We start from the raw sequence: 26,659 nt of genomic DNA on the forward strand, positions 1-26,659 counted from the left end.
GTTTGTCAGAAGTTGAGAGATTATAAACCATATTTTTATCGTTTTCGGAACCCATTTCTTTCCAAGAAGGAAGTTTAATCCATAATCTGAGCAGAACTTTTTAAAGCGACTTCTGTATTCGTTTATTTTTTATAGATTCATCATTAAAGTCTCCAGTACCTCTCTCTTCTCCCTTTCTCGCGAAAGAACTGCTTTACGACTCACGAGCCATAAAATTTAGTTCAGTCACTGAGCAAATAACGAATAATAGGGAGTAGAAATAAGAAGGGTCTGCTGTGAATTATTTTTGCAAATATGTGGCAGTGGCTACTACAGGGTTTCACGAGAGTGAATACTGCTATATAGCACTGAAAAAAACGGAAGTTCGATCGTGTAAGCAGAATATCTGGTGTTCCATTTAGATCGCAATTATAGTTTGTTTCTTCAAATTGAAATTTCTCCTTGTCAAACCAAACATTCGGCTCATATGATTTTGACATTTAGCAACAAGGAACCACTATCTCTGGCTCTCCCGTAAAAGCACATATATCTGCATAGAGAAACCAACGGCATGTACATATATGTTGTCTCTAAAATGGGCCAGAAATAGTGGCTCCTTATTGCAAAATGTAATTCAGATGTTCGATCCTATATCCGACGAAACGCTTTCATAAACCAAATCGTTCGATCCGTATGGTACAGCAAACATTCAACTCATACGATCGAACTTTCTTTTTAGTCCGGTCTAACTGAGAAAAGTTTTGATTTATTAGAGAGAGCCCTCTGTAAACACAATTTCAAAAAATGTATGAGCCTTGATGTTTACCAATTGGACTGCATTTTGCAATTTGGAACTATAAATTCTGGCTCATCTGAATAAAACACTTATTTGCATAGGGAAACTAATGGCACATACGTTGTTTTTAAACCGGGCCGGAATTTATAGGTCGAAATTGCAAAATGCAGTCCAATTGAGATCCGCACCATTAATAACTGATAACTTAAACCCATGCAAACATCCTTTTATCTTTCATGAAAACGCATACCTACCTACTGGACATTTCAATTCAATTGTGGCGGTACCCCAATAAATTAGGTTACTAACCCGAATGTTGCCACTACTATCACAATTTAGTGGAAGTACCATCCAAAGAATGGGGTAATACCACAATTTAAGGGAATAATCCCTAATACATTTTTTTTGTGCACGATGTTCATATCGACGGTGAAACTACCAAACCACGCATCTTGTTTGCGGTGTTTAAAAAATCTACGCTCACATTTTATTTTTTTGAAGTAGACCAAATCAATATCATTCCTTGAAATTTTCGCGGAATTTTCTCCGCACAAAGAGGAAAAATCACAGAAATTTTCAAGACTGGATGTTAAGTAGTTTTTCATTCAAAAAATAAAGTATGACAGGAAGTCTGCGACGTCGCAAACCGAGGTACGTGGTTTGGTAGTTTCACCGTCGATATTGTTCATGTTCAACAGAGCGAAGTAGTAGCGTAGCAGTCACCCGTCTCTGGAAATATTAAGCTCAAATTCCGATAATTATAATATATATGTGACGTTTCCATCATCTTCTTCGCCCCCTGTACAGAAATGGGGTGTCAGTAGTTCAGATTTAACAACCATTTTGAACGTCACTTTATGATGCCACGAAGCACGATTGAATAAAATGGCCGTACAAAAAAATGAACAGGCAGGAACTTCATGATCGCGGAACGTGTTTAGAGACTTTTCCCATCGATGTGTGTTGAGCAAGTTCACTTGGGTTTATCCGCGGTTGCGGTCGCCATTGAGAGGTCGCGAAAATAATGATGAGTGGTCGCGAAAGTTTGTACAACCTCGAAAGCGAAGTTTATACGTTCGCGAACTACTCCTGAAGTATGTTTACGCCAACCGTGTTTCCCAACTCGCGTTACGCTCTCGAACTTGGGGTATGCATGGAGCTCTCGCCGCAGATTTGACGTAGGTTAAAATCAAAAAGTTCATTGTTCTGCAACACCGCGGCGGGCTTTTTCCCCTCTTCTCTCTTGAAATGCGTATATTAGGACTTATCTGTAATAATGGCGGATGTGAACAATTACCTTTTCGAAACCCATTCAAAAAACTGTTTTAGCATCGAGAAAATTTTGAGAAAATTCTTGAGATGTGATCTTCGAGATCTGTACATCATGCCAGAGCCAAACATATTAAATTTTTGTGTGAACAAAACAGTTTTGTTAAGCGTGTTTCGAAAAGGTAATTTTTCACATCCGCTATTGTTACATATAAGGCCTCACATTATTATCATGGATTCTTGCGTGGATTTGATAAATGTCAACTTTGATAATATTACATGAAAAGTAAAAAACAAACGGAAAAAAATTGATGAAAATATTTAATTTTCAAATTTTTTTAGCTGAAAATCAAGGAGTTCGATGTAAGCGAACCTAAATATTTCAATTTTTCTAATGTCACCAATGAATTTGGCGTATCAAATTGTGGGTGCATTTCCACTTTCATGAGATTCGGTTCGGTTTCAGGACGATTCGTCCACTTTTTTGCGTCTAAACCTAATTTTGTCCACTCTACCAATGCGTCCGACACAGTTTTTGCGTAACTAATTTTTTGGTCCAAATGCAAATATTTTGGAAACCGTCGCCAAAATGCAGGAAAACCCACACTGGAAAAAAAAACACATTGGATTTAGAGTCCAGACTCTTAAAACATCGGCAAGAAAAATACTCTTCGATTCAATCGGATTTAGGCTTAAATCAAGAATCCAGCCTCTTAATTTGAGCGGATTTCCTTTTGATTTAAGCTTAAATCTGATTGAATCAAGAGTATTTTTTCTCGCCAATGTTTTCAAGAGTCTGGACTCCAGATCCAATGTGTTTTTTTTTTTTCCAGTGCACTTATTCTTCAAATTTTGGGAGGATTAGGGGCTGAAGCCCCCTTTATAAAGCACCTCTAGAAAAATTTCACAGAAAAATCTCTTATTCCGACCCTTAAAACACACTCCTGTATTCTGGCGGTTTAACCTTGAATTACCCTGTACAAACGCGATTAGGTCACCATGCGGGGATTCTCCGTCACATCGGGTTGGATCCAAACAATAAAAATAAAATAACTCATCTTAATGCTATCAATAAGAATTAATCGATACATATCGCTGATGTAACGTTTACTATTCTAAGATTGTTCTGAAACCCGTGGAAATCCGCAGGCGAATGAATGGATTCGTCTTATCGGCTCGTCGCCCGCCAATCTGGCTCCCCGAGAGCTCAAGATGAGCGGGAGAGGTTAGGGGGTGGTCGGGTGGCGGGCGGCGGGCGGGCGAGCTTGGAGGACAGTAAAAGTTCGACACAGAGAAACGTGATGTAATAAATTCTGCAGGCTTTAAGCTACTGCCTCTTCTCGAGCGGGGTTGCGATTTTGCTCATTAATCCCCGGGTTTTTTTTTGCCGATCAAGGACAACAAATTAAATTCTCAGGGGGTACTCAATGACTTAAAGTGGTTTCTGAGAAGTTGAGGGTGGTTTTCGCAAAATGTGCGGTAGATTTCGGCCCTCCTCGTGCTTGACCGAGACCAACAGAGATTACCGTAGATAAATTGCAATGATTGATTGTGGTACATAATGTTTAGTAATTGAATGAATAAGGGAAGCTGCAGGGCGCGGGAGAAAGTAAGTGGGAAAGGAGGGGTAACCACAAGGTGTGGGGCAGAGGCCGGAGAAAGGAAGTGGGAGAGAAGGCTTTTATCTCACATTCATCCTCTCATACTCAGCTCGCAGAGCTTTGGGAAAGTAGGGAACAACTCAAAAGTTTAATGACACAAATTGCTGAACAGCTTCGCAGAAGCGGTCAATTCTGTATTATTATTTTTTTTATCTAATGATTCACGGAATATTGGAAATATTTCCTGAAGCCTGTAGATGTCGATGATGCTATTAAATCTCAGAAACTTTGAATGTGTTTTGAGGAGAATATTTTGCTGGGAAAGTTTGTTTCCCAATTTTCAATCTACGATTTCCATCATTTTACAAACTTGATGTGGCGAAAATATCTTACTATTGCTCGTCGACAAATCGTCGTCGCCCACAATCCAGTAATTTTGTAAAATATATCTTGAGATTATGAAAAAAACCACACACATTTTAAAAATAACCAGAGGACCAAAAGGAAAACGAGCAGGGTAAAAAGCTGCGACTGCGACAACACCGCGATTGTTTAAATAAAGTTGAACGTCCCCCCTCCCCCCAAAAAAAATAAAAGGAAGAAAAAAATCAGAGTTCCTGTTGTAAAAACACCGGAAATGTTTACGGATAGGTACAATATTTCCCCGAGAAAAATATCATGCTTAAATTTTACACTCAAGTCGTCTCAATGAAAAAAGATAAAAAAAATTTCCATCTGGGTCACGACCCAATCCCGCGCTTCAATCATAAAATTAAACTCGCCTCAAAATGACAACATTGCCCGCTCTCAAGTACTCGCCGAAGGCGCTGCACCGCATCAAAACGAGAGCGACCCCCCTGAATCTAGGCTTTTCTTTTGGCGGGGCCCGAGCAACGCCGCTCAGTCGGTATCGATCTCCGCGGGTGTGCTAATGGCATGACCTTCAAAGCATACAGCACTCTCCTCTCAGTAGGGCAGACGATGCACCACCTGGCATTCCGCTAGAGCGCGCCCCTGCCCCGTCCTCGTCAGGGACCTCGGTCAGTGGCGTATCGCGTTTTGCGATAAATCGATGAATCCCCCATTTAAACCCATGGTAAAGTATCGATCAATAGGATGTTAGACGAGAGCGCCCTGATAATCGATTCCTTAACATAGCTTCAAATGGGGGAAACGTCGATAGCCGACGATTCTGGTCTCGGTGAACTTCCACTCCGGTTGTAAACTTATCGATAATGCCGGTTATCTCGGCCGAGGGTTGCTGGTGGTTGTGAAATACCCTCGTGTCGAGTGACTCATCGCCCGCGGTAAGGAATGGACGGATATGTGGCAACAGCGCTGCTGCAAAGCGGATTCATTGATGCCCGTCTGTTTTGCTTCCGATACGGCGCTTGAACTTCGCAACTCCATCCCTGACCCGGGCTTTTCGCGGGTTCAACGCGGGGTCAGTCATCTGTTGGATGAAAGGAAGGAGGGGTAAAAATTAAAGTCTTTGACTCCTTTCTTTCGTAGTAATTCTTCTTGTCGAGGCGAGCGAGTTCGAGAAAATTGGGACAACGGAGAATTTCACCGAAACTGGAATTTTATAATGAGACATGCGATGCATGTAAGGAAATATGCATCTCAGATATGATGTCAAGGACTTCGAAAAGATCTGTCTGTATTATAGGGAACAGAGATTCCTGAGAAAATTGAAGAATTCATGAAATTTCTCTAGAAAACCAGGACTCTTTCCGATTTGAGTTAATTTTTTCCATTCTTTTCGCGGTTCGACCTTATATCGCGCTTTTATATTTAGAAGATGAAGGTTTGAATTTTCCTTACCCTCCGGGAAAAATTTAATTTTTCCAGCGGAGAATCTGGGAAAAATAGACATGAAACCCCGAGTTTTATCAGGAATTCGTCTCCAGAAATCAGGGACTTATCAGTGAATGAGACAATTCTGAAATTCCTGACATTATGATCTCAGGGCTTTTCAGGAAATGGACGTGTTCCCTTTTTGCAGCATGATCACAGTCAGGAAAACCTTAAGAACCGGAAAGAGTCGGGAAAAAGGGTTGAGTCACCCGAATGTCAGGGGAAAATGCTAATTTATTGTGTACTTTCTGCACTAGCTCAGAGCTCCCACATTGAAGAAAAAACTCTGCCTATGGGAGCCGTACTTACGGGCTATACAGACATGCACTTTCGGGCGCAGAAGCCGAAAGTTCCGGGCGTAGCACCCGGCGCAATCGAGGCTTCAGCTCCAGCACCCGGAAGTTCCGGCCTCTGAGCCCGGAACGGACGGTATGTCTTTATAGCCCGTAACTTTTTTTCAGTGCGTAGTAAATCGCATGTAGAACTTTCGCCTTCATCTAACAGGGTATGCGAAAGGCGCTCGCAAGAGCCGTAATAGTGCGGTATCAGTAACGCCGGGCCTCCACCACTCATTTCCTTATTTCTGCTAACTTTCTTATCTGTACCTTTGGATCTAAATTAATTCTCTCGTGTTTTGTGTTACAGTCTCTGGAAAGCACAAGGCGGATGCTGGCACTATGTGAAGAGGTAATGCGCTCTTTTCAATATTTTTGCTATTGCCCCCTACACACTATAACCCCCTCGGCACCACCCGCTTTTTCCTACCGAGATTCGACTGTACAGCACTGAAAAAAAATTCTCGGCGTTTTTACCAAGGTCCGTCGGTACCTTTACCATCTCACTTTTTTTTTACCAATTATTGGTAATTTTACCAAGACAGTCTTGTAAGCTTACCTAAAAACCGGTATTTTTACTGTTTTTTCCGGTAAGAATACCACTTTTATTGGTAATCAATTCCCGGTAACTTTGCTATTTTATCTCGGTAATCCTACAACAGTCGATAAAAAATATTGGCGTTTTTACCAAGGTCCAGTAAAATTACCGAGGATTTCTCGGTAAAATTACCAATTCCATAAATGGTAATTTTACCAAGAAAAAACTGGGATCAAATAGAACCCTGAATTCTTGGTAATTTTACCCTTTTCTTAGTAAATACACCGAGATTTTTTTTTCAGTGAGGGTTGATTGAACCGCTTGTTCAGGACGCGCAAGGTGGGAGCAGTCTTGGGCAGGAGTGACGTCACAAAGTAAACAGAGCAGACGAAGGGCAAGGGGCGAAACGCTTCGTGCTTCTCCTCCATTGATTGTCTTAGTGATGACGTCACTGCAGCCCTGCACTCTACGATCAAGTGACCTCGGTTTCCTCACGGTCGACCAGATTATCGGAAAGGGTGACCCGCGCCTATTTCGAAGCGAACGGGGAAAAAGGGGTGTATTATATCCCTTTACAGCAGAACGAACTATTTTGAAAGTATTCTTAAATATTGCATAAAAAATTTGAAAGTATGAAAAAATTCTCAAATTTCTGCCAATATTCCATACTAATTGGACCGAGTTCAGCAGAAAGGAACCGACCCTTATTATTTTGAAACTGAGAAAAAGAGGTTTGAAGTTTTATTCCTCCATGATACTCAATGTAGAAAATATACTATATGTATTACTCCTCTTTTCATGCACTAATTTGTTTTTTCGACTTTAAGTTTTTGGCAGGAGCGAATATGCAGTCAGTGTAACTCAAAAATATTCTTAACTTAATTTTGTCGAAAATGTGGGTTGGTTCTTTTCTGATAAAGCTAGTCCAATTATCTCCTCTCGTCGAAATTAGCTGAGCTCAGATGCGGAGATTGCAGGGAAACGATCGGACCGATTTATTGAGCAGAAAGGTACCAAGCTACTTTTGGCACGGATAAAAAACTGAGCTCTATTCTAGTTGTATATTCGCTTCTTTCCATACTTTCAAGCCAAGGAAATTGATTCATTTTACAGGAATAGTGGTTAAGATATATATTTTTACATAAATTAGCCTTTACGGAGAAGTAACCATAGTAATGAGGAACCCAAAATTAAGTTATTGTTATCACTGCGTAGAGGAATGTTTTGCAAACATGTTTGAATTAAGCGCTAAAAATATCCGCGAAGTTGTCGAATCGGAATGAAATTTAACGTCCACTAAAGAGTATTGCCCTCAAATCGTGACAAAGATATTGCCAACTGTAGCTCATCTGAGAAACAACATTTGTACCATGAGATGCTCCATGCATATAGGCGCTTTCGTGGATGAGCCACAAGAAGTAGTTCCTTATTGATAAATGAAGTTCAACTAGACCCCGCGCAACTTCTTTTTTGAGATATCAGAGAGGATGTCTACTGTCCAATCCAAACTTCGATATTTTAAGCCAGCTTGAGAAAAATTGCCAGTCTGTAAAATAAGTCTCCGAGAGGAGGACTGAATCCCCCAAAGACGAAATCCCGTGTGTTGAGTCTCAAGGAGGAATAAAACTAAAACAACTTTTTCTTAGTTTCAACTTCGTGTGGGTTGATCTCACTCTTGAACTCGGTTCCATCATTCGTCGCTCCTCTGACGCAAGGTTGTATCTCAATTTCCAAGTGAGCCTTGTTCTACATATAAACCCATGCTTTCTGGGGCTCTTGCGGAAATCGAGATACGTCCTTACCAGTGGTGTGGCGTGCTTTGCGATGTATCGATTATTATTCCGTTTAAACCCATGGAAAAGGATCGATAAACAGGGTATTCGGAGCGAACATCTTAATAATCGATTCTTTTCTATGGGTTTGAATGGCAGACGAATCGATACATCGCAATTCACGCCACACCACTGGTCCTTACATCGCGGGGGCGACGTATTGTGTCAACCGCCACCAGGATGCAGGAATCGTTGACCTCTGTGATTTATCTTGCTTAATTGACGTCACGCCGTTGAACTAAAAGACTCTACGGCCCCGGTTTTACAATGTAAGTTTTTATCTCATTTCAAAAAGCTTCCCTCCGTCACATGAGACTCTATCATCAAAATTGACATTTTTGAAATAGGCATTTTTGTAGAAAAAGTCTTGATTGCGTACCAGAATTGTAGGGAAGCAAAGTTAATGCAGAGTGTCTACAAGTCCGGAAGGTCCGGAATCTCCGGAAAGTCCGGAAATAGTACTGATTTTTTAAGGGCGGTATGGAAGTACTAAAAAAGTGCGGAAATTCCGCGGAAGGTCCGGAATTTTTTTAATGTTTTGTCATTTTTGGCGCAATTACAAATTTTTGAAATTTTTCGAATTTCGTCAAATGGAGGTACTGTAAAAGTACGGAATTTTTCTGTCAGAGGAGGTACTGAATTTCTTGAGAATGTACCGAAAAAGTACTGTAAAAGTACTTACTTTTGACCAGCCTGTTCTAGTAGACACCCTGTAATTGGTCATCATTCCGAGAGAAAAATTGTATACTGTCAATGCATATCTTATGAATTGTCTTTTATTGACGTTTAAATTTTTTCAAAACTTTGAGGAAACGCATCACTTTGATATAGAGTCGGTTTTATGAGATCTAGCGTCATTTTCCTAACATGACAGCTTGCTCAGAGATTACTCCCACCTTGACCTTTATTTTTACTTCAAGTTTCCTGTGCTTGACCAAGTCGTTCGGTTTTGTCCTACTTTATACCATTTTATGGTTTGTCACAGGAACTTTCACAATAAAATGAGATCGGCACAAGGGCGCCATTTGAAGGGGAGGGGCGGCATCCTCCTTGCATTGCAAATTTTATCTTTTTCACTTAATATTGGTCATTCTTAGTACACATGTGAGGGTTTGCTGCAGCCCCCCTTCCTCCCTCAAACTGAAGCAAATTAAGCAAATCTCTAACAACTTCTTCCCGTAAGATTCGGTGGAAGTGAAGCTCCTGTACTGCCAGTCTTGCTCATAAGTTGAAAGTTTCTCAAACTTATTTCCATAAAATTATGTGAATGAAGTGAATTTTACGTTGAAAGTGACCATTACACATTAATATTAGGAATCTACTTGAATCCTGACAGTACAGTTGAGGCTTTTCGCTAAGCGCTTCCTGCGATTTCCATGCCTCTCTATTGCAAAGTTGTCATTTAATTATTCAACACTTGAATTGGGTATTACTCTTTTTTTTTAGGGAATATCCAACCACACGGACTTATTTACATGTATAACGTTTTAAAATGTTCCTTCGTGCTTCATTTTACCATTATAAAAACCATGCCACATTTCCGTAAACATCATAGCTATTTTTCTCTGTAACGTGGAAATTCTTCAGTTACAAAACAAAACTGATAATTTTTTTCTGTTTTCAAAAAATGAAGCCCGAAAAAGGAACTTACTTCTTAAGGCGGAAATCTCAGCTTACGCCAGCGAAAGTCTCACGCCAACCGTTCTGTAGTATTATTTTCAATTGCCATAAATTTTTGCCCGTATAAATGCAAATTCTTTTTTTCATTCGTTAATTCCTTGTATTCCAGAGATTTTTTGAGTGGTATTTTATCAATCATGACAGCCCTTGCATTTCCTGTAGCCATTCACTATTTCATTAGATATTGTTCACAAAAAACCAGAACTGCATTTCATTCTTCCGGAAGTTAATAAACGCTAGACCTAAAGCTGGGCGGATGAGAGTGACTTATTAAGCCACAGCATATTTTTCTTTCGGAAGGAATGCCTACAGGAAATGCAGATACTCCTCTTCATATAGCCCCAAGAACAGTTCAGAGTATTAACTTTCTTCTTCTTTCATGCGAATTGCAGTAAATATTTGCTGTTATTAACATTTTAGCTAACGTTCAATACTTTTTCAGCGCAGGAGGCGGAGAAGGAGTGAGGGATTAATTTTCCTCTGCTTACTTTCATCTTTTTTTCTCTCTCTCTATCAATCGGGCGAATTTTAATCATATACTTTTTCAGCTTGCTCAGTGCGTGCATCGTATTCGTCTCACTTTATTTTTACTCTTATTCCATTTCAATTTTGCCGTTAGGGAGAATCGCCCGCTGCTCGACATTCAAATGAATGAGAGTAAATTATAAATCGTCCACACCGTTTGTTGATAGTAGATACAACACGAAAACAAACACGTGAATATATTTTGCTCGGATCCCGAGTTGCACGTAGTTTCTCTAAGTTAGTGAGTTTATCAGCCGATGTTTGTAGATATTTTCTGTGTACATTTACTAGTTTAGAGAAGAGAAGCTATTGGGAATCCTTTGATTATCAAAAAATTCTGGGCGAAACTATCACATCAGAAAATTTAATTGAAGATAAATAAATATGTCTTAAATCAAATACATTCATTAAAAAGCAAGCTTTCCGTTTTTGTGTAAAAAAATGTATTAAGTTAAGTAGACTGTCAGTTATCATCAAGTATCCCCAATTCTTATACTTAAAAAAATTCTGACGACCAAATAATAAGCTATACAGCAGCTTCAAGGTGTGATGTGCTTTTAAGATTTGAAGGAATAACTAATTACCGATGGTTGATGGTACATAAATAATTGTACGGGTGATTCTCGCTATCTTATATTTTTAGGAATTCATATGTCTCAATAATTTTCTTGGTATTCGATCCAATTTATTTACAATTCGATGGCCGACATGACAATAGAAGAGTTGGACGTAGCCCCGGTGCCGGCGTCTACGTGTCAATATGCGAATTTATTTGAGAAGTCCCCATTTCTAGGGTCATAGAAGACTCGTTGTAATGGCCTTACGGTCACTAATTATATAATCTAGAAGTGCATGGTATGTTCACATTTCTTGTTCAGTAAATGTTACTGCAGCGTGCATACAAGTGTATTTTCCGAAGACGAAGACACCCGCTATTAATTTTCCAACGATTAAAATTAGTTCATTATCAATCGAACAAATAAAAAAAAAAAAGAAAAAAAAGGCAAGTACTACTGTCGCTGTTGCAGACAATTTTCGCCTTCAACAAATGGCATATGAATTCCTAAAATGTTCGTCCACTTGAGTAAAACTGATAATTATTTTTCTCACATTTGCTGTCTTTTTTAAAGGTTTTTCCTATCGTTTACAATATTTTTTCACTTTTATCTTATTAATCATCAATTTCGCGGAGTTATGCAAAAGCTCGCACGGCAGAGATAAACAAAATGTAATAAATAGTAATTTTATTCCACCCATATTTATGGTTTGGATCGTCGGATTATAATCTTCGAAAAAGCCTATCTCATTTTTATCGTATGTTTCATTTTTGAATGAAGATAATTCCCTCTTGGTATTGTCCTGACCCCTCTCCTCTGGTCATATGACTGCTAAAAGCCCCGCAGACCTGGAAAGTGAGGGACTTCAGTTCATTTATTTTCATAAGAAAACAGGATAGAAACAGAATGTGGAGAACGCTTTATGTGAACAAAGGTTTGCCAATCTGCTGAAATTTACTAACGCAAATAAAGTTTTTGTAAAATATAAGGGGGCACCCGGGTTTGAACCGGGGACCTCTCGATCTGCAGTCGAATGCTCTACCACTGAGCTATACCCCCTTGCGTGTCGAGCGGTGCTCATCTTAGCGTACTAGCGTGCCTGGCGAACATGGGCTGCGTCGGCACACGTACGGCGTCAGGACGGGGCCCTCGATCTGCAGTCGAATGCTCTACCACTGAGCTATACCCCCTTGCGTGTCGAGCGGCGCTCATCTTAGCGTACTTAAGCCGTTGCCTTGGCGAACAGTGGGCTGCGTCGGCACTCGTACCGTACCAGTCAAACTGGAGCTGGTCAGCGTCGCGTCGCACAATGAGCGCTGCCCACAAAATCGTTGCACAATGGTGGTATCGCACACTATGTATACTCTGTCCAGAAATGTATGGCACTTGGCACATCGGAATGAAAAGCACGATGTACCCGGCCCCCTTCATCTGTCAACGGGGCCATTTTCTCCCCTTCGCACGGTGGATAACATTGATTACGGTAAAAAAATCTCTATCTTAAGATTCTTTGATCAACGCCAGTATAAGAACTCATTTTAAGATTAATAGCTTCTGATGACAGTTTAAAGCACCTTATAGAGATGAAGTCAACCTTCAACTCATTTGTACTCGAAATATAGCCTATAGCACGTCCTTGCCGCACTGCGGTCCATTGTGCGACGAGAGACTGACTCGGCGCAATGATAGATGATGAGGGTGGTAGCAGATAGTCGCTACCTTATCGTGCCTTTTATTCCGATTTACCAAATGCCACAGCTCTCTAGACGGAATATGAACCATCGCAGGCGGGAAAAAATGATTCAGAAATATTTGCAATACCTAGAAGATATTGCTGATAAAATGCTTTCAGGAATATTTGCAATATTTTTCATAAAATATCGTCAATTTTTCTCAAAAATAATTGCCAAGGAAACATGTGAAGAATTTTTTGACAAGGTTTTCAGCAAAATTTTAAAATTATAATTGAAATCGTATCACAATTTTCTATCAAAATAGGCAACTAAAAGCTCCCAGGATGTCTCATTTCCTAGACTTTCCAAAATGAAGGCAAAGTAGCGTAGTATTTAGCTTCAATGATTCTCTCGTGAATTGAGCATTCCAGAATTTCTCATTTAAAAAGTACCACTATTATTATGTGGACGTATTTCTACCAAACAGACCTATGTGGCGATGAGAAATGTGGGGTGTGCTCTAGAAATCTGCATAAGAAGCAATGTAAAAGTGGGCGTGGTTCCTTTTGAAGAATTGGAAAAGCGGGATATTGCATTCTATCAAACAGACCTATGTGCAGCTGAGTGCGGAACTCATGAGCCGCGGGCATGGGAAGAGAGCCTTGTGCACAGGGCTCACGAGTTAAAGCGCCCCGACGACGATCTCCCCATCGTTAGAGTGCGCACTCATTGCCGCTGACGTCACTGGCGCACAATTATTCCCATTCACTCTTACGGCCAGAGAACTGACGAGCACACCCCACATTTCTCACTTGCACATAGGTCTCTTTGGTAGAACTACGTCCATGTATCATATTCAATATACACGACGGTTTCCTCCCATTCCTGGAGAGAGCTTTCCCTGATTAGTTTGTTTCCATATTTCTTTCAGCGTGTGGCTCCTACATTTTCGACCAGCTGTTTTGTTGCAGGAAAATGTCTCGCGTTAGGTATTTTAACACTCCTCCATTTTCTTGAATACTCAAGTTTGTTTTCTTGTATTGTGTACCTACTCGTATCTCATGTTTTGATATTCTTTTGTGTAACTGATTATCATAAATCGCGGGTTTCCTGTATTTCATCACTTGTTCCCTAATACTAATATAGAAAATTTCATTTTTTGTTCTATTTTTGTGCATCTATTTACAAATTACTTGGAGACTTTCACTACAGGACAACTGAAATTATTTATCGATACATCGACCTCTGTATGAATCTTTCCAATCTCTTCGGGTCTATTCTTCTCTCTTCTTTACTTATGCTCCCCGATGACCATCAACATGTCCGGGAATTTGCTGAAGAAACATATACTTATTACTTATCCTTTCCCTCCACGCGAGAAATGAATAATTACTTTAATTTGAAAAATTTCTGGCATCTACAATTTACAAATTTTCAGAAAGGAGACAAACGAGAGAATGATTCGAACACTGGTTGGGGGCACTATCAGTGATGTATTGTAATTTGAATGGTAACTAGTATGTGTTTGCTACCATGGCGATGTATCAAAAATTCTCACATCGTGATAAGGATTTCATTTTTTAATGTTCGTAGAAATTCAGGCACACGATTTTAGCGTCATGATTTCAAGCTGTTAGAAAGAGGCACCACTGTTGATAGCTAAAATTAGTGATTCTTATTAGTGTGCAACTCAAATATTTAGATACTTGCCGATGGATTGGATTAAATTTTGCAATGAAGAACCACTATCTTATGGCTCCTCCATAAAAGCTTCTTTCTGCATAGGGAATCCAATGGCATATATGTTGCTTTTAAAATGAGCTAGAAATAGTGGTTCCTCATTGCAATATGTAGTCCAATTATTATTCACAAATTCCTCCATATAGTAATTGAAATCTTTTATTTTGTGCGAGAAATTCAGGCCCTTCATTTCAGAATTCCTAGAATTTCAAGCGATTAGAGGCCCTACTGACGGTTGTACAAAATTGCGATTATGGTGTGCAACTCGAATCTATTCTTGTTAATTGTATTAAAGCCCTCTACTTACACGTATTTGGTGTTCGTTGTAAATGCTGGAAATTTATATGACCGTCACTACGGCGAATCGCCGATCAGAATGTTATGACCTTTGATCCATTTCTTACGTTCTCATTCGCTGTATCTCTGTAAGTACGATGAGAATTTGTATGTCGTTGAAGTCCAGGAACTGTCCTCCAGGAGCTTGTCCTTGTCTCTGAACGGATATAAGCGTTTAAATGACGCCTTGCTTTGCTTGCTTGATGTACCCTAGCAGTTCTTCTCTCGTGTCTGAACGCTATGCTTTTCGAACATCCTAAGTTGTTGAACATCAAAATGTTGAATTCACTCTCCTCATAGTACCGTAATATTTCTCAGTTCAGACCGTTAAAAATGCTATTTTTCACTTAAAAAAGTCATTTTTCACGTCTGCGTGATGGTAAAAATATAACTCTTCGAATTTTAACAATTTTGCAGGGGAATTGAATTTTAAATATCAAAGGTGCGACAGTGAACTTAATTCTGTGCTTCGCGACACTTTCACGTATTTTTATTCATTTATTTGTTAGTAACTCACATTTCTCTCAAAAAATACTTTTTGGGCTTGTAATAAACTTGTAACGATCCTGTCACTTGTAATCAGACGCGTCAAAATCGAGATAAGTATGTATGTACATACATCATATCCAGATTTTATCCATCGACATGAAGGGAAGCTTAAGAGCACAACACGAGGTTTCCTTTGGAGTGACGTTAGCAATGCCAGCATCAGAAAGTCGTTATAAGTTCGAAAAGAAACGTTTTCACTCTAAAGTTGATAAGAGCGTGTGAAAACAAGAAGTTTTACAACATCTGGAGAGAACATAATGTTTTAGGAAAGGGTGTGTGGGAGGAGACAGACACACGTGGAGGAGATGACACACACACTTCAATGGTCAAACACTTCGGCCATTCACGTGAATTACTATCATACCTAACTATTTCGTGCGAGACATCACCTCGCGAATTCTCCATTTGAACAGGTATCGATTAAATCGAATTGGGCCCAACCAAACTTTTTTTTTTTAATGCTACCAATGGAAATAAACCGATACCTACCGAATGGTGGATACACACCCGTGGCGTTGGGCTGAAACAGCCTTCGAAACCAACTTTCATTTCTCTCCCAAATGGGAGCTTAAAAGTGCGGAACGAACTGTATTTATTCATCTTTATTGTGCCTTGACCGTCTTCTTTGTTTCTTGCTTTTGATCGATGTTCTACGACCTGTCTCATGTTCTCAGCTCGGTGTAAAAATGGAATGCTCGTAGCCAATACATTGCCTCTCTCTCTCTCTAGCTCTCTCTTTCTCTGTGTTATCTGTCCTCCTCTGTGCTTTCTTGTGTCTATATTCTTCTGCTAATGTTTGTTCATCTGTCTCATTCTATGTGCACTTACCTTCAACCAGAAAAACAAATTGGGTGAAATCCGAACAAATTCTCCCACATTTATTATTAAATTCAGTAGTATCAAGTATCATTCGTAAGGAATGAATAACGACTACTTTTAATTATATTCAACATTTTTATCAGGAGGGTCATGTGCAATTGAATCATGCTTGGATGTCTTCTACTCAGTATATAGTAATTGTAAATATAAAACCCCAGTTAATAACAAACCATATATTTAGGGCCTCCTAAGGAAATGGGCCGTTTAAGGAACGATTATACAGGGTGTTCGGAAGTTAACGTCCTTAACTTTTAGGATCGATTTTTCGTCTCAAAATAAGTCTTATTTTTTCCATACACATATTCCTTAAAACACTTCATAAAGTGACCTGTGCGATATGCTTTCTTACAGCCCTTGCGATAAAAATTGCCTATCCAGTAAGGAGCTTCGAAAATCTTAAATTTATTCAAAGCTCTGTTGCGTCGAAATGACGCGTTTCTGGACAATTTTGTGCGGCATCCTCACTGCTTGATTTTTCGCGTTCTTTCACGCGCCGTAATTCGTTTTTCCAACTATCACCTACCAAAAAAGTTATTAGAGTATATAAGTAATTAGAACTTCGGGAACGCTCGTAACGTCTTTGTCCGAAGACGTACGTCCTTGAAAACACAAAAAATGAACAGTACGCAAAAAAAAAACCCTTACCCGAAGTTTCAGCTACTTACAACAAAATAAGGAGGAGCCAAATCAATTTGAAAGAAAAAAATGGCAACTTTGGAAACGCATAGCTCACTGAAAAATCTTCATCGGGCCCATCGTGTATAGGTTAAGAAAGTCATATTCTGAGCCGAAAAATCTATCCTAAAAGTTAAGTACTTTAACTTCCGGACACCCTGTAACTACGACCCCCTGGTAAAAATTGGCGATAAGAGCTGCGTTTCAAAATACCATAGGAATTCTTATAGCTGGCTAAAGAAGGCTACAGAAAATCATATAGCTGGCTGTAGAATGCGGAGAAAATCATACGGCCGGGCTATACGAAGCGATAAAAAGTTATGCCGCTAGGATATAGTTCCTATCACCGGGCTTTACACTTTATCGCCTGGCTGTTGCTTTTTCGCCATCGATTGTAAAAGGTTATAAGAAATTGTGTAGAAATTCGTGTGCTGTGGAAATCATTAAGTTTGATACGGAACCACCTTAATATTTACAAAACACTCATTATATTTTCCTTCAGTCCATATTTTTTTTCATCAATTAAGATGAGAATAATCCATACAGGATGTGCAAACATTTCAAAATCATGAGTTGAATAACGCTGACTCCGCCAGATTAAATATTAGAGCCTAACACAAAGCGGAGCGGCGGCGCAGTGGCGCCTACAAACCTAACAGGGATACTTCACGCATTGCGCAACGCGTGAAGTATCCCTGTTAGGTTTGTAGGCGCCAATGCGTGTTTCCTGCTGGCTGCCCGCCTGCCGCGCCGCAGCGTGCGACGGCGCTTGAAGCAACTATTTCACGCCAGAGGTATTGCACAGTATCATACAAAACTGAAGGCGCTCTAATATATTAGTAATGTCAGGCATCCATCAAAAGTACGGAGCTTTCCTCGCAAAATAAATCAAGATACTACGGCCCAAAAAGAGAGCATCATTCCAAAAACTCACTAAGCCCTAGCATCCGTAATTAGTAACGTTTAGCATACACTTTATCGCCTGGCTGTTGCTTAATCGCCATCGGCTATAAAAGGCTATAAGAAATTGTGTAGCCGGCTATAGAAGCTATTATTGGAAATCTTACAGCCGGCTGTAGGTCTATGGTATTTCGGAACACAGATTCTACTGCCAATTTTTACCAGGGCCTTCAAAGTTGCCCCTCTTTAAAATCCATACCTCGAGTGTCCACCTCTCTCGGTGGGAAACATGCTCTCGACGAGGATGAATGTCACCTCATTGATGCGTAAGATCTGCAAGAAAAGTTGCAAGGGAGAAAGTATAAGTCGAAGGGTGAGTCTATGGACTCGGGCATGGCAGTCCTGAAGAGTGCGAAAGAAAGAGACCCAAGAGCACAAGCCTGTATTGACGAACGCTTTTGCTTTTGGGGTCAAGGATACTCGCCCTCGCCACCGGCGTCGTCGTATGCACCGATGCTCCGGTGCATCGCGCCAAACGACGCGACGAGGTGGCGTGGCGCCTCGCTATCAAGACGCCAGTCCTCCCATCCCCGCGCCCTAATTCTAGGCAACAATAATTGCAAACTATTTTTAAATGACTTTTAAACGAGTTTTTACAATGACATTTAAAAAAAAGGGTTCTAAAATATTTTCTATTAATATTAGATTATTTTGATAATTGATAATAATTGTTAATTGTTCAGATTATTTTTCTGGTCGCTAACAAGTTTTTCTAAAGTATCATTGGTTTTTTTTTTTTTTTTTTTTTTTTTTTTTTTTTTTTAATTTTTTAAATACCCATGTTAGGAAGGCAAAGAAAAAAATGATTAAAGAAATTGAAATTTTTTTTACAAAAATGAAACCAATTTAAAAAAAAATAGATAAAAATAAAATGAAATTGAAATAAAATGGTTTTAAAAAAAATTAAGGTGCACCTCAAAACTATTCCATCAGAAGTGTATTTGAATGTTTCACAACATGTTTTCAAAAATGAATATAATGTGACAATACTCACCCGACCATCAAAGACGCCTTTCATAAGGGAGTCTGGGAAATATAGCAGTCTCTCGTGATGCTAAAGTTACGTCTGATAATCAGTGCCAATTTTCGTCCCATTAGTAATTTGATTTGAATCGAAAATTAAAACTCATATAAAAAAATGTGTAAAAAATTAAATCAATCGATAAATTTTCCAAGACCGATTGTCATCTAGTCTTAAAGAAGGATCATTGAACGGAAACATTGGGAAAAGTTTTTAACTTGCCTTGATTATTTTTTCCGACTTTACTGCATAGACTCATTCTCACTATGAGTCACATTAAAATTGCAATTTACCTTCTGGAAAGTCAAATTTTTTGTTGGAGGTTAACATCCATTTGATTCTCTTTTGTAGAGTACCTCCTGAAATACTTCTATATCTCTAATTTTGTTTGTCGGAATTATTTCTATCTTCAACTTTGTACGATTTCACCCAATTTTGGTTTTTCTGTTCTACGAAGGTTGAGCTCATTTTGCTCCAATGACAAGCGCCGTCCGTTCTCATAGAATTGCGAGATATGTCCTATAATTGTTCATTAAATATGCTAAAATTCCGGTCTTACGATAATGTACCAACACTTTGTATCTACTACTTCACCACTTCGAGACAGCAACTTTATTAAATTCAAATGTATATTTTTTAAATCTTGCATGTACAAAATCATTCATAGTGTAAATATATGTTTCTCCTCGGGAAAAAATCACTTTAGTTTTCGTCCAAAGTAAAAAATTCATTGTCTCAGTACACTGAAAGATAGGAATCTCGGTCGAATCAACTTGATTCGAATGATCTATCAGCTGCGCCTGAATTTGAGCAAAAAGATCTCATCCTAAAATTTCTGTTTTTTCCTTGAACAGGTTCGTCTTCTCTATCTGAATGTTTTGCCGATGAGAATGATTAGTTTGCTATCCGTGTACTATATATCTCTCTCTGCATCCTTCCTTGTCATGATTAGATCACTTAATTTATGATGTCGATGTAAATACGTTACCTAAAGAGAATAGGGTCCGTTAATGATCCTTCACCGTTGCGGCTAATTTTCCCACTACTCAGTTCTCCACGGGTCACCGTATCGTCTCAATTTTCGCCGTTTTATCGGGACTCGCAAAATTCGACCCCCTTCTTCCCCTTAACAAGCGAATTTTATTTAGAGGTTCGGTACTACTTTTGCGCCCAAACCTCCGAGCTGCCATTTTATTTTAGTTCGGAACTAACGAATCGCAACATTGATGCGTGATTTTGGTACCGCCATCGAAAACCAACGGATCTGATCGGTCGAATCTGGGACCAACGGTGTCCACTAGTGGTGGTGATTGATGAGACAAACCGAAGCAAAACTTCCCCAAGAGGTTCGGAACTTTAAGTAAAATTCGCTCTATTTAACACTGCGGATCAGAGTTAGTACTACAGGACAGTTGTGATTGCGCCAGTACAAGCGGCGATCAGGTTTTTAATTAACGGCTATAGTTAATGGATGAACCTCAAGTTCCACTGAACCGGAAGTCAAGCCTCCATCCTACAGTTTCACTGGCGGTCTCTGTTCACCTAAAATCGCATAGGTTTCTCTTCTGAAAAGTCGCTCCTCAATAGTATCTAAAGTAGTCTAACGTCTCTCAAATGTGTGACTTGAACTTCGGCAGCTAGACTTCGATCCGAAAATTTCAGTAATCCACATAATCTGAACTTTGGGTCCCATGCTCGAAGTTTTTTCCCCTCGTGTAACGTTTTCTATCTAGTTCCTCTGAGGATGCACCTAGTTTTACACCCATATATGATGCCGATTGAAACATCCCACACTCATAAGCCTTAAACTATACAAAATCAATCTGGCTTGGGGCTCACGGAGCTAACGAAACTCAGATTATGACACTTGAGCCGTTCAACAGATTAATCCGTCCTTTGATCTTTTCCTAACGGCAAAGTCTTCGAACGCTTTTATATCGATATCATCACTTGAGGGTCTAGTTCTCCACCTGCCCTTGATTTTCACACACCCCCCACCAACACTAATACACTAATACACTAATACAGCATCAGAGCCAACACTTCGCCACCAGGATTGTCGTTAACATGTCTTCGATAAACATGATCCATTATTGTGCCATTTACTAACTTCTTTCTTTTACATGAATGTACCTGCACACTCATACATCACAAGGTCAGACTGTTCCGAATCCCATGAAATCTCCCACTCCCAGCATTTTCCCTTCCGTTTATTATCCCTTGCTCCTCGGGAATCCTGTGCAACAACACAACACATAACACTCATACAGACACACAAGTAGAATGTACCCCATTCAAAGAGAGTGATATCTTTCAAGGTAGATTCTAGGTCCTTACCAACCTAATTAATGTTAACTTAGCTAATTATAAGATCAGTAACTTAAGAAATTAGGCTCCCTCTCCTGTTGAAAGACACCAAGCCCTCTAAAAGGTTTAAAAACAGGAGAAAGAAAAACTACTTGTTTTAATCATAAGTGCACACTAAAAAAGATTTTGGTAACACTTGTTTGTGTATTCGTTGAAAGATTGGAGCATTATTCATTAACTAACTAACTCTTAACGATTGCGTACGAACTTACTGTGAGTAAACACGAGACGGATTGTCAAAGTACAAATATATTCTCTCAAATTCTCTTCAATATCCGCTGATCCTTGACTGCAAAATGTTGTTTAGCAGAACATTTTGGAAAATCGATGAACATTAGCCACGCCGAAAAAGAAAAAAGATGCTGAATTAGCAATTTCATCTTACTTCACCAACCGAGGTCGTCAAATGGGTAAGTTGCGCTGGTCACAAAATCGTGTTCTGATGCTTGATTTTTATAGATGAGCTCAAATTATTAAGATCCGTCCAAACAGCAACTTTCTACTTTCCATATTAACCGAGATATTGCGCTTTGAAAAATTCTGTATACGACATCATCCACCGCGATAGTGACGCCCATGGTTTCTTCCTCCTTGCATTCATCCGAGTTTCTCGTTAAGTAACCAGTGCAAATGCGTGTCTCCTTGACTGATAAGAGCAAGGTGGAAGAAACCAAGGGTGAAACTATTGCAGTTGATGACGTCATAAACATAATTTTTCAAAGCGTGATATCTTGGTTAATATTGAACCCAGAGAGCTACCGTTTGGACAGAGCTTATTATTTCTAGCTGATTAGTAAAAATCAAGCATCAAAACACGATATTAAGACTAGCGCAGCTGATCCATTACGTAAAAATAAATGCTTCAAGGGTAATTTTTTTGCGTATCCTGCAAAACAGTTCGTTTGGTAAATCTGCTAGACAGTTTGCTTTTTTTAAATTGATGTATCTGCGAAGCAGATATAAACATTTTGCTGAGCTAAGCAAAACTAGCAGATCTAGCAAAGCTTTTTGCAGACTTACCAAAACAGTAGTGCAGAATTCTGATGCATCTCTGATTCACGCACCCGGTATGCACTCATTGCAATGTACAAAGTAGAGTCAGCGTTACTTTTTTTTCTTTTTTTGTGTGGCGATACGGCATCATTGGTGCGGAACAGTTTGATCTTGCATTATTCTAATCATTTTAATGTTTAGGCCAAAAACTGCGCACCACGAAAATGTCTTCGCCTATTCAGCTTGGGGTCATGTCCCGGCAAGCTAACGAATAATCCACGCACTCAGTGCCTGTCAATATCACACAGCCAATGCAAACAGTCTTTGTCAATCCATCAATCTACCTGCCCGGTCAACGTATCAACTTGTCTTCGAGTTCGCTTTCGTTCCGATAAAATCTAATGTTAAACGTTTCTAAGAAGCACATGTATCGTTCTGAATTCATCACTTCTGTGCACCGGTGTTGGTTTGAGTACACTGGGGAAAAAAAACACATTGGATCTAGAGTCCACACTCTTGAAAACATTGACAAGAAAAAATACTCTTGATTCAATCGGATTTTCGCTTGAATCAAAACGAAATCCGCTTAAATTAAGAGGCTTGGTTCTTGATTTAAGCTAGATTTTGATTGAATCAAGAGTACTTTTTTTGTCGATGTTTTTAAGAGTCTGAACTCTAGATCCAATGTGTTTTTTTTTTCCAGTGTAGTGCATTTCGTTGAAAACACATTCCAATAGCAAGAGTGCTTCAGATCAGACTCACAAACTCACAAAAAAAGGAGAAAAAGTTGCAGATGATTTGGTCTGTGTCCTCTAACCAAAGATAGAGGAAGCTGAATAATTGACGCGAAAGGGGTATAGAGGTTCAAAACTTTGCTATTTCTCCTTCAATTTTTGAGATGGACCAGAAAACGAGAGACAATGTCTACAGGCTAAATTAAAATTTTTAAGTGAAATTCTAGGATTCAAGTTGATACTTCGACTAGAGCTAATATTACCTCGCCGATAACAGAATCTTCAATTTATATTTTTTAACAACCACCTGCACACACAAGACAACTGTACACAAGAAGTACACAAAAACAAATTAATCATTTTTAAATTGTAATGTACGTGGTAAATGCCTTCGAATATTTGGGTTCCTGAACGGTCTATCAGGTCGAAAAGCAATTTCATACACGGTATTTATTTTAATTGAGTTCAAAGTAGCAAAAGGAGAAAAAACCACGGGACTATTATTCTGCCCAACGAAGGTGACAATTAAGTGAACTATTCACGCGAAGTATTCACATCGTGAACACTTTTCATCTTCAGCATGAGTAGGTTTCGCTAGTTGCGCATAATCTTCCACCCTCCGGTCTTTTATTTATGATCAACATGATTTTAACTATAGAAAATTCGATTTTGAGCGAATCCTAAGAAACTCAAATTGTAACTTTCGACAAATTATTATCCGGTAACTTCTATCGAAGGATTCGGTGTATAACCCTGAAAAAGTTTTTATCTGCCACAAAACTTTGAGACCGAGGACCAAAGTACTTACAATCTATTCCTATTAAACTCGTGGGCATGCCAGCATGCCTCTTTGATGACTCTATTTCCATCTCTTTTCATCCCCTTTCGCGTGTGGCATAATTCGTAAGATTTAATCTGAAACACCTAATCACTGCAAAATTCACCCTAGCCTTCGTATTCAAATCAATAATAGGATGTAATTAGGGCTGCATCTCAGATTGGAGAGTACGAGATGAAGCTTTTTATTAATTCAACATATTCGAACTCTCGAAACGTAAAACGAAAGCACATCCACACATCACCACCCCCTACACTAACATGTACACACATGAAATAAATATTTCTTGTAAATACTTGATGGTTTTTGACTTTATGTCCTTTTTTGCATAAATAATATCGGCAGTACAAAAGTTATCTACGTTTTTAAAAAAGTTTATTTTATTGAAAATCCGTGTAGCGATGAGTATAATGATATCTTAAAAATCTGAATAGCACATGCGCAATAATTTTATATACAGTAATTTGTTCATGTTTCCTAAACTAGTCAAATTGAAAGAAATTAATTTCTTCCTCGTTGAAATTCTTTAGAAGGTCTGAGTTTTTCTATTTCGTCCTCGATTTGCTGCTAACCACTGATGCTATCAGCACGATCGTCGTTTTCGCAATTCTCTTGAAAACATGTTGACTCCGGAAAAAAGTTTTCTTCTGGCTGGTGCTTCTAAGATTCGCTTTTAAACCACGCTATTTCGTCCTTAATTTCATTCATGATCAACGTGAAATTTTGGAATTAAGGGGGATTTTAGGGAGACAGCGTGTGCGGTAAAAAACCAAGCACGTGGACACTTTTATAGAAATACTTACCAAGGCAAATCAAGAGCCGATTTGTCGTTTCTGAAATCAGTTTCAGAAGTTTCTTCTTGTTCTTTGGCGCATCAGTTTCCAGGGTTGCCACAGTCAGGGAATACCTAGAAATGTCAGGTATTTTAAAAAGTCAGAGAAAACCTGAAAATTTCAGGGAAAATGACGAGAATGTCCGGGAAAATTCGTCAAATCAACTTCATTTGCTTTCTCGAGTGGGTGTGACGTTTCGAACAACAGATTTTGCCTAAAAACTATTTCTAACCATGTTTTTTTATTTTTTTTTTATTTTTTATTTTTTTTAACAATCTGTCATTCGTACAATTGTCAGGGAATTTCACCAAAACGTGTCAGGGAAATCAGAGAAATGTCCGGGAATTTGATTTTTCAAATTCTGTGGCAACCCTGACTGTTTCCGTTGCCTCGCTCTTTGTGCTCAGATCACTTATCCGTAATTCTTCGCAATTACTTTCTCTTGGTTTAAGCTCATCCCTCTCCCCCTTCTTCGCGATAAATTAAATGTTTCTTCATGCAAATACGACCTATACTTCTATGTTCTTACACTTCGCTCGACTCCGGTCGTTGAATGTCTTCATCTTGCTTGCTTCCCTTTCTTCCGCCCTCGACCCATAACGGTTAATGTTAATGCGGCCCCGAGAAAAGTGCCCTTACTTTCTCGCTCAGTCTGTTCCCTCTCGACTAAGACCATTCCGAGCTGAGCAGAAGTTAATTATGTTATCTTGCTTCGTCGCCTTCCGTAACGTAGGAAATATAGAGTCCATTCTAATCAATGACGTAATTTTAAAAGCTTTAGGGTAATCATTGCTCAATGGCCATTTTGGGTAGTTTCGCCTACCGCAATTCGAGTACTGAATGGACCGCGTTTAGCAGAAAGGAACCAAGCTACATAAGCTATTGCCAAATTTAACGGGGCAGTTTAATATTTTATGAGAAAGCGTTCGTGCGGATTCCTCTGAAAATTTTAAGGAATTTGCTTCGTACCGTGCAGAAAATTCACTGAAATATGCACAAAACCCGCACAACCGTTTTCATGTCAGGGTGTCTACAAGTCCGCAATCTCCAGAGAGTCCGGAAATAGTAATGCTTTTTTAAGGGCGGTCCGGAAGTACTAGAAAAGTGCGGAAATTCCGCGAGAAGGTCCGGATTTTTGTCAAGTTTTCGTCATTTATGTCGCAATTTGAGCGAGAAGTTCAAATATTGGAAATTTTTCGAATTTCGCCAAACGTAGGTACTGAAAAAGTACGGAATTTTTCTGTTGAGGAGGTACTAAATTTCTTAGGAATGTACTGTAAAAGTACTGATTTTTGGCTAGCCTGTTTTAGTAGACACCTAGCATGTAAACAATTGAATTGCCCAATTAAATTTGGCAAAAGCTGATGTAGCTTGGTTCCTTCCTGCTTAACGCGGTCAAAATTGAGTTTCTGGCGTTCTTATGGTCCAACGTCTACCCAGAGAAACTGAGAAAATTTTCCTTCTCGTCCTCTAAAGAGTTTAAAGCACCAATTTTCGAGGTAAAACCTGGATTTGACCTCCTTTCCTCTTTCGAACTGACTAGATCCGTCGCTGAAATTTTTTTGTGGTTAGCAGTCATCGGTGTAAAAATGTGATCGTCCACGGAAGCGAAATTTTCAGGATATCGATTTTGTTGATTTGGGTCAAAATTCGGATTTCGGGAATTCGGTGAGATACTGTAATTAACAGAGACACTTGAGACTTGATTTTTGAGATAATGTAACTTTGCGCCCTTCATTGACATGAAACTGATCGAAACCGTTCGCAGTTTATTCCTCTGGAAAGTGTTTTGTCGAAACCCAAAATCCGATTTATCGACCCATTTCGACTTACAGCACTCGTTCCCCTCAGTCCCTGTAGCTATCGTCACACTATCAAACCTAGCTATCAAAATATGAAGGTCAAGTGTTGTGATTGCTTATTCGATGATTTGAATCACTCACAGCATTATTTATGGTTAATCTGAACCTCGGAAAATTCACCACTAATCTTCGGCACGAACGAGAGCATATTTCGCACCTTTTCAGGAAGAATTCACTCTCAGAAATATGACTTTTTTACGTAAAAAGAACTGTTTGACCTTCAAGCACTT

The 26,659-nt window shown here is 39.2% G+C and overlaps 1 protein-coding gene and 1 non-coding gene across 6 annotated transcripts in view; one reads left to right on the forward strand and one right to left on the reverse strand.

The window, feature by feature from the left end:
• The window catches only part of Snap25 (Synaptosomal-associated protein 25kDa), a 139,501-nt gene that overhangs the window by 64,340 nt on the left and 48,502 nt on the right, over positions 1 to 26,659 (forward strand). For all 5 annotated transcript variants that reach the window (XM_072299324.1, XM_072299323.1, XM_072299322.1 and 2 more), the window contains exon 3: positions 6,148 to 6,189. In XM_072299324.1, coding sequence (XP_072155425.1) covers positions 6,148 to 6,189 — 42 coding nt within the window. The remainder of the gene's footprint in view (positions 1 to 6,147; positions 6,190 to 26,659) is intronic.
• On the reverse strand, positions 11,957 to 12,028 carry TRNAC-GCA (transfer RNA cysteine (anticodon GCA)). Its single transcript has one exon. It is a non-coding gene; the product is annotated as a tRNA-Cys (tRNA).

The sequence above is a fragment of the Bemisia tabaci genome, chromosome 4, assembly GCF_918797505.1.
Source record: "Bemisia tabaci chromosome 4, PGI_BMITA_v3".
Taxonomy (NCBI): Eukaryota; Metazoa; Arthropoda; class Insecta; order Hemiptera; family Aleyrodidae; genus Bemisia; species Bemisia tabaci.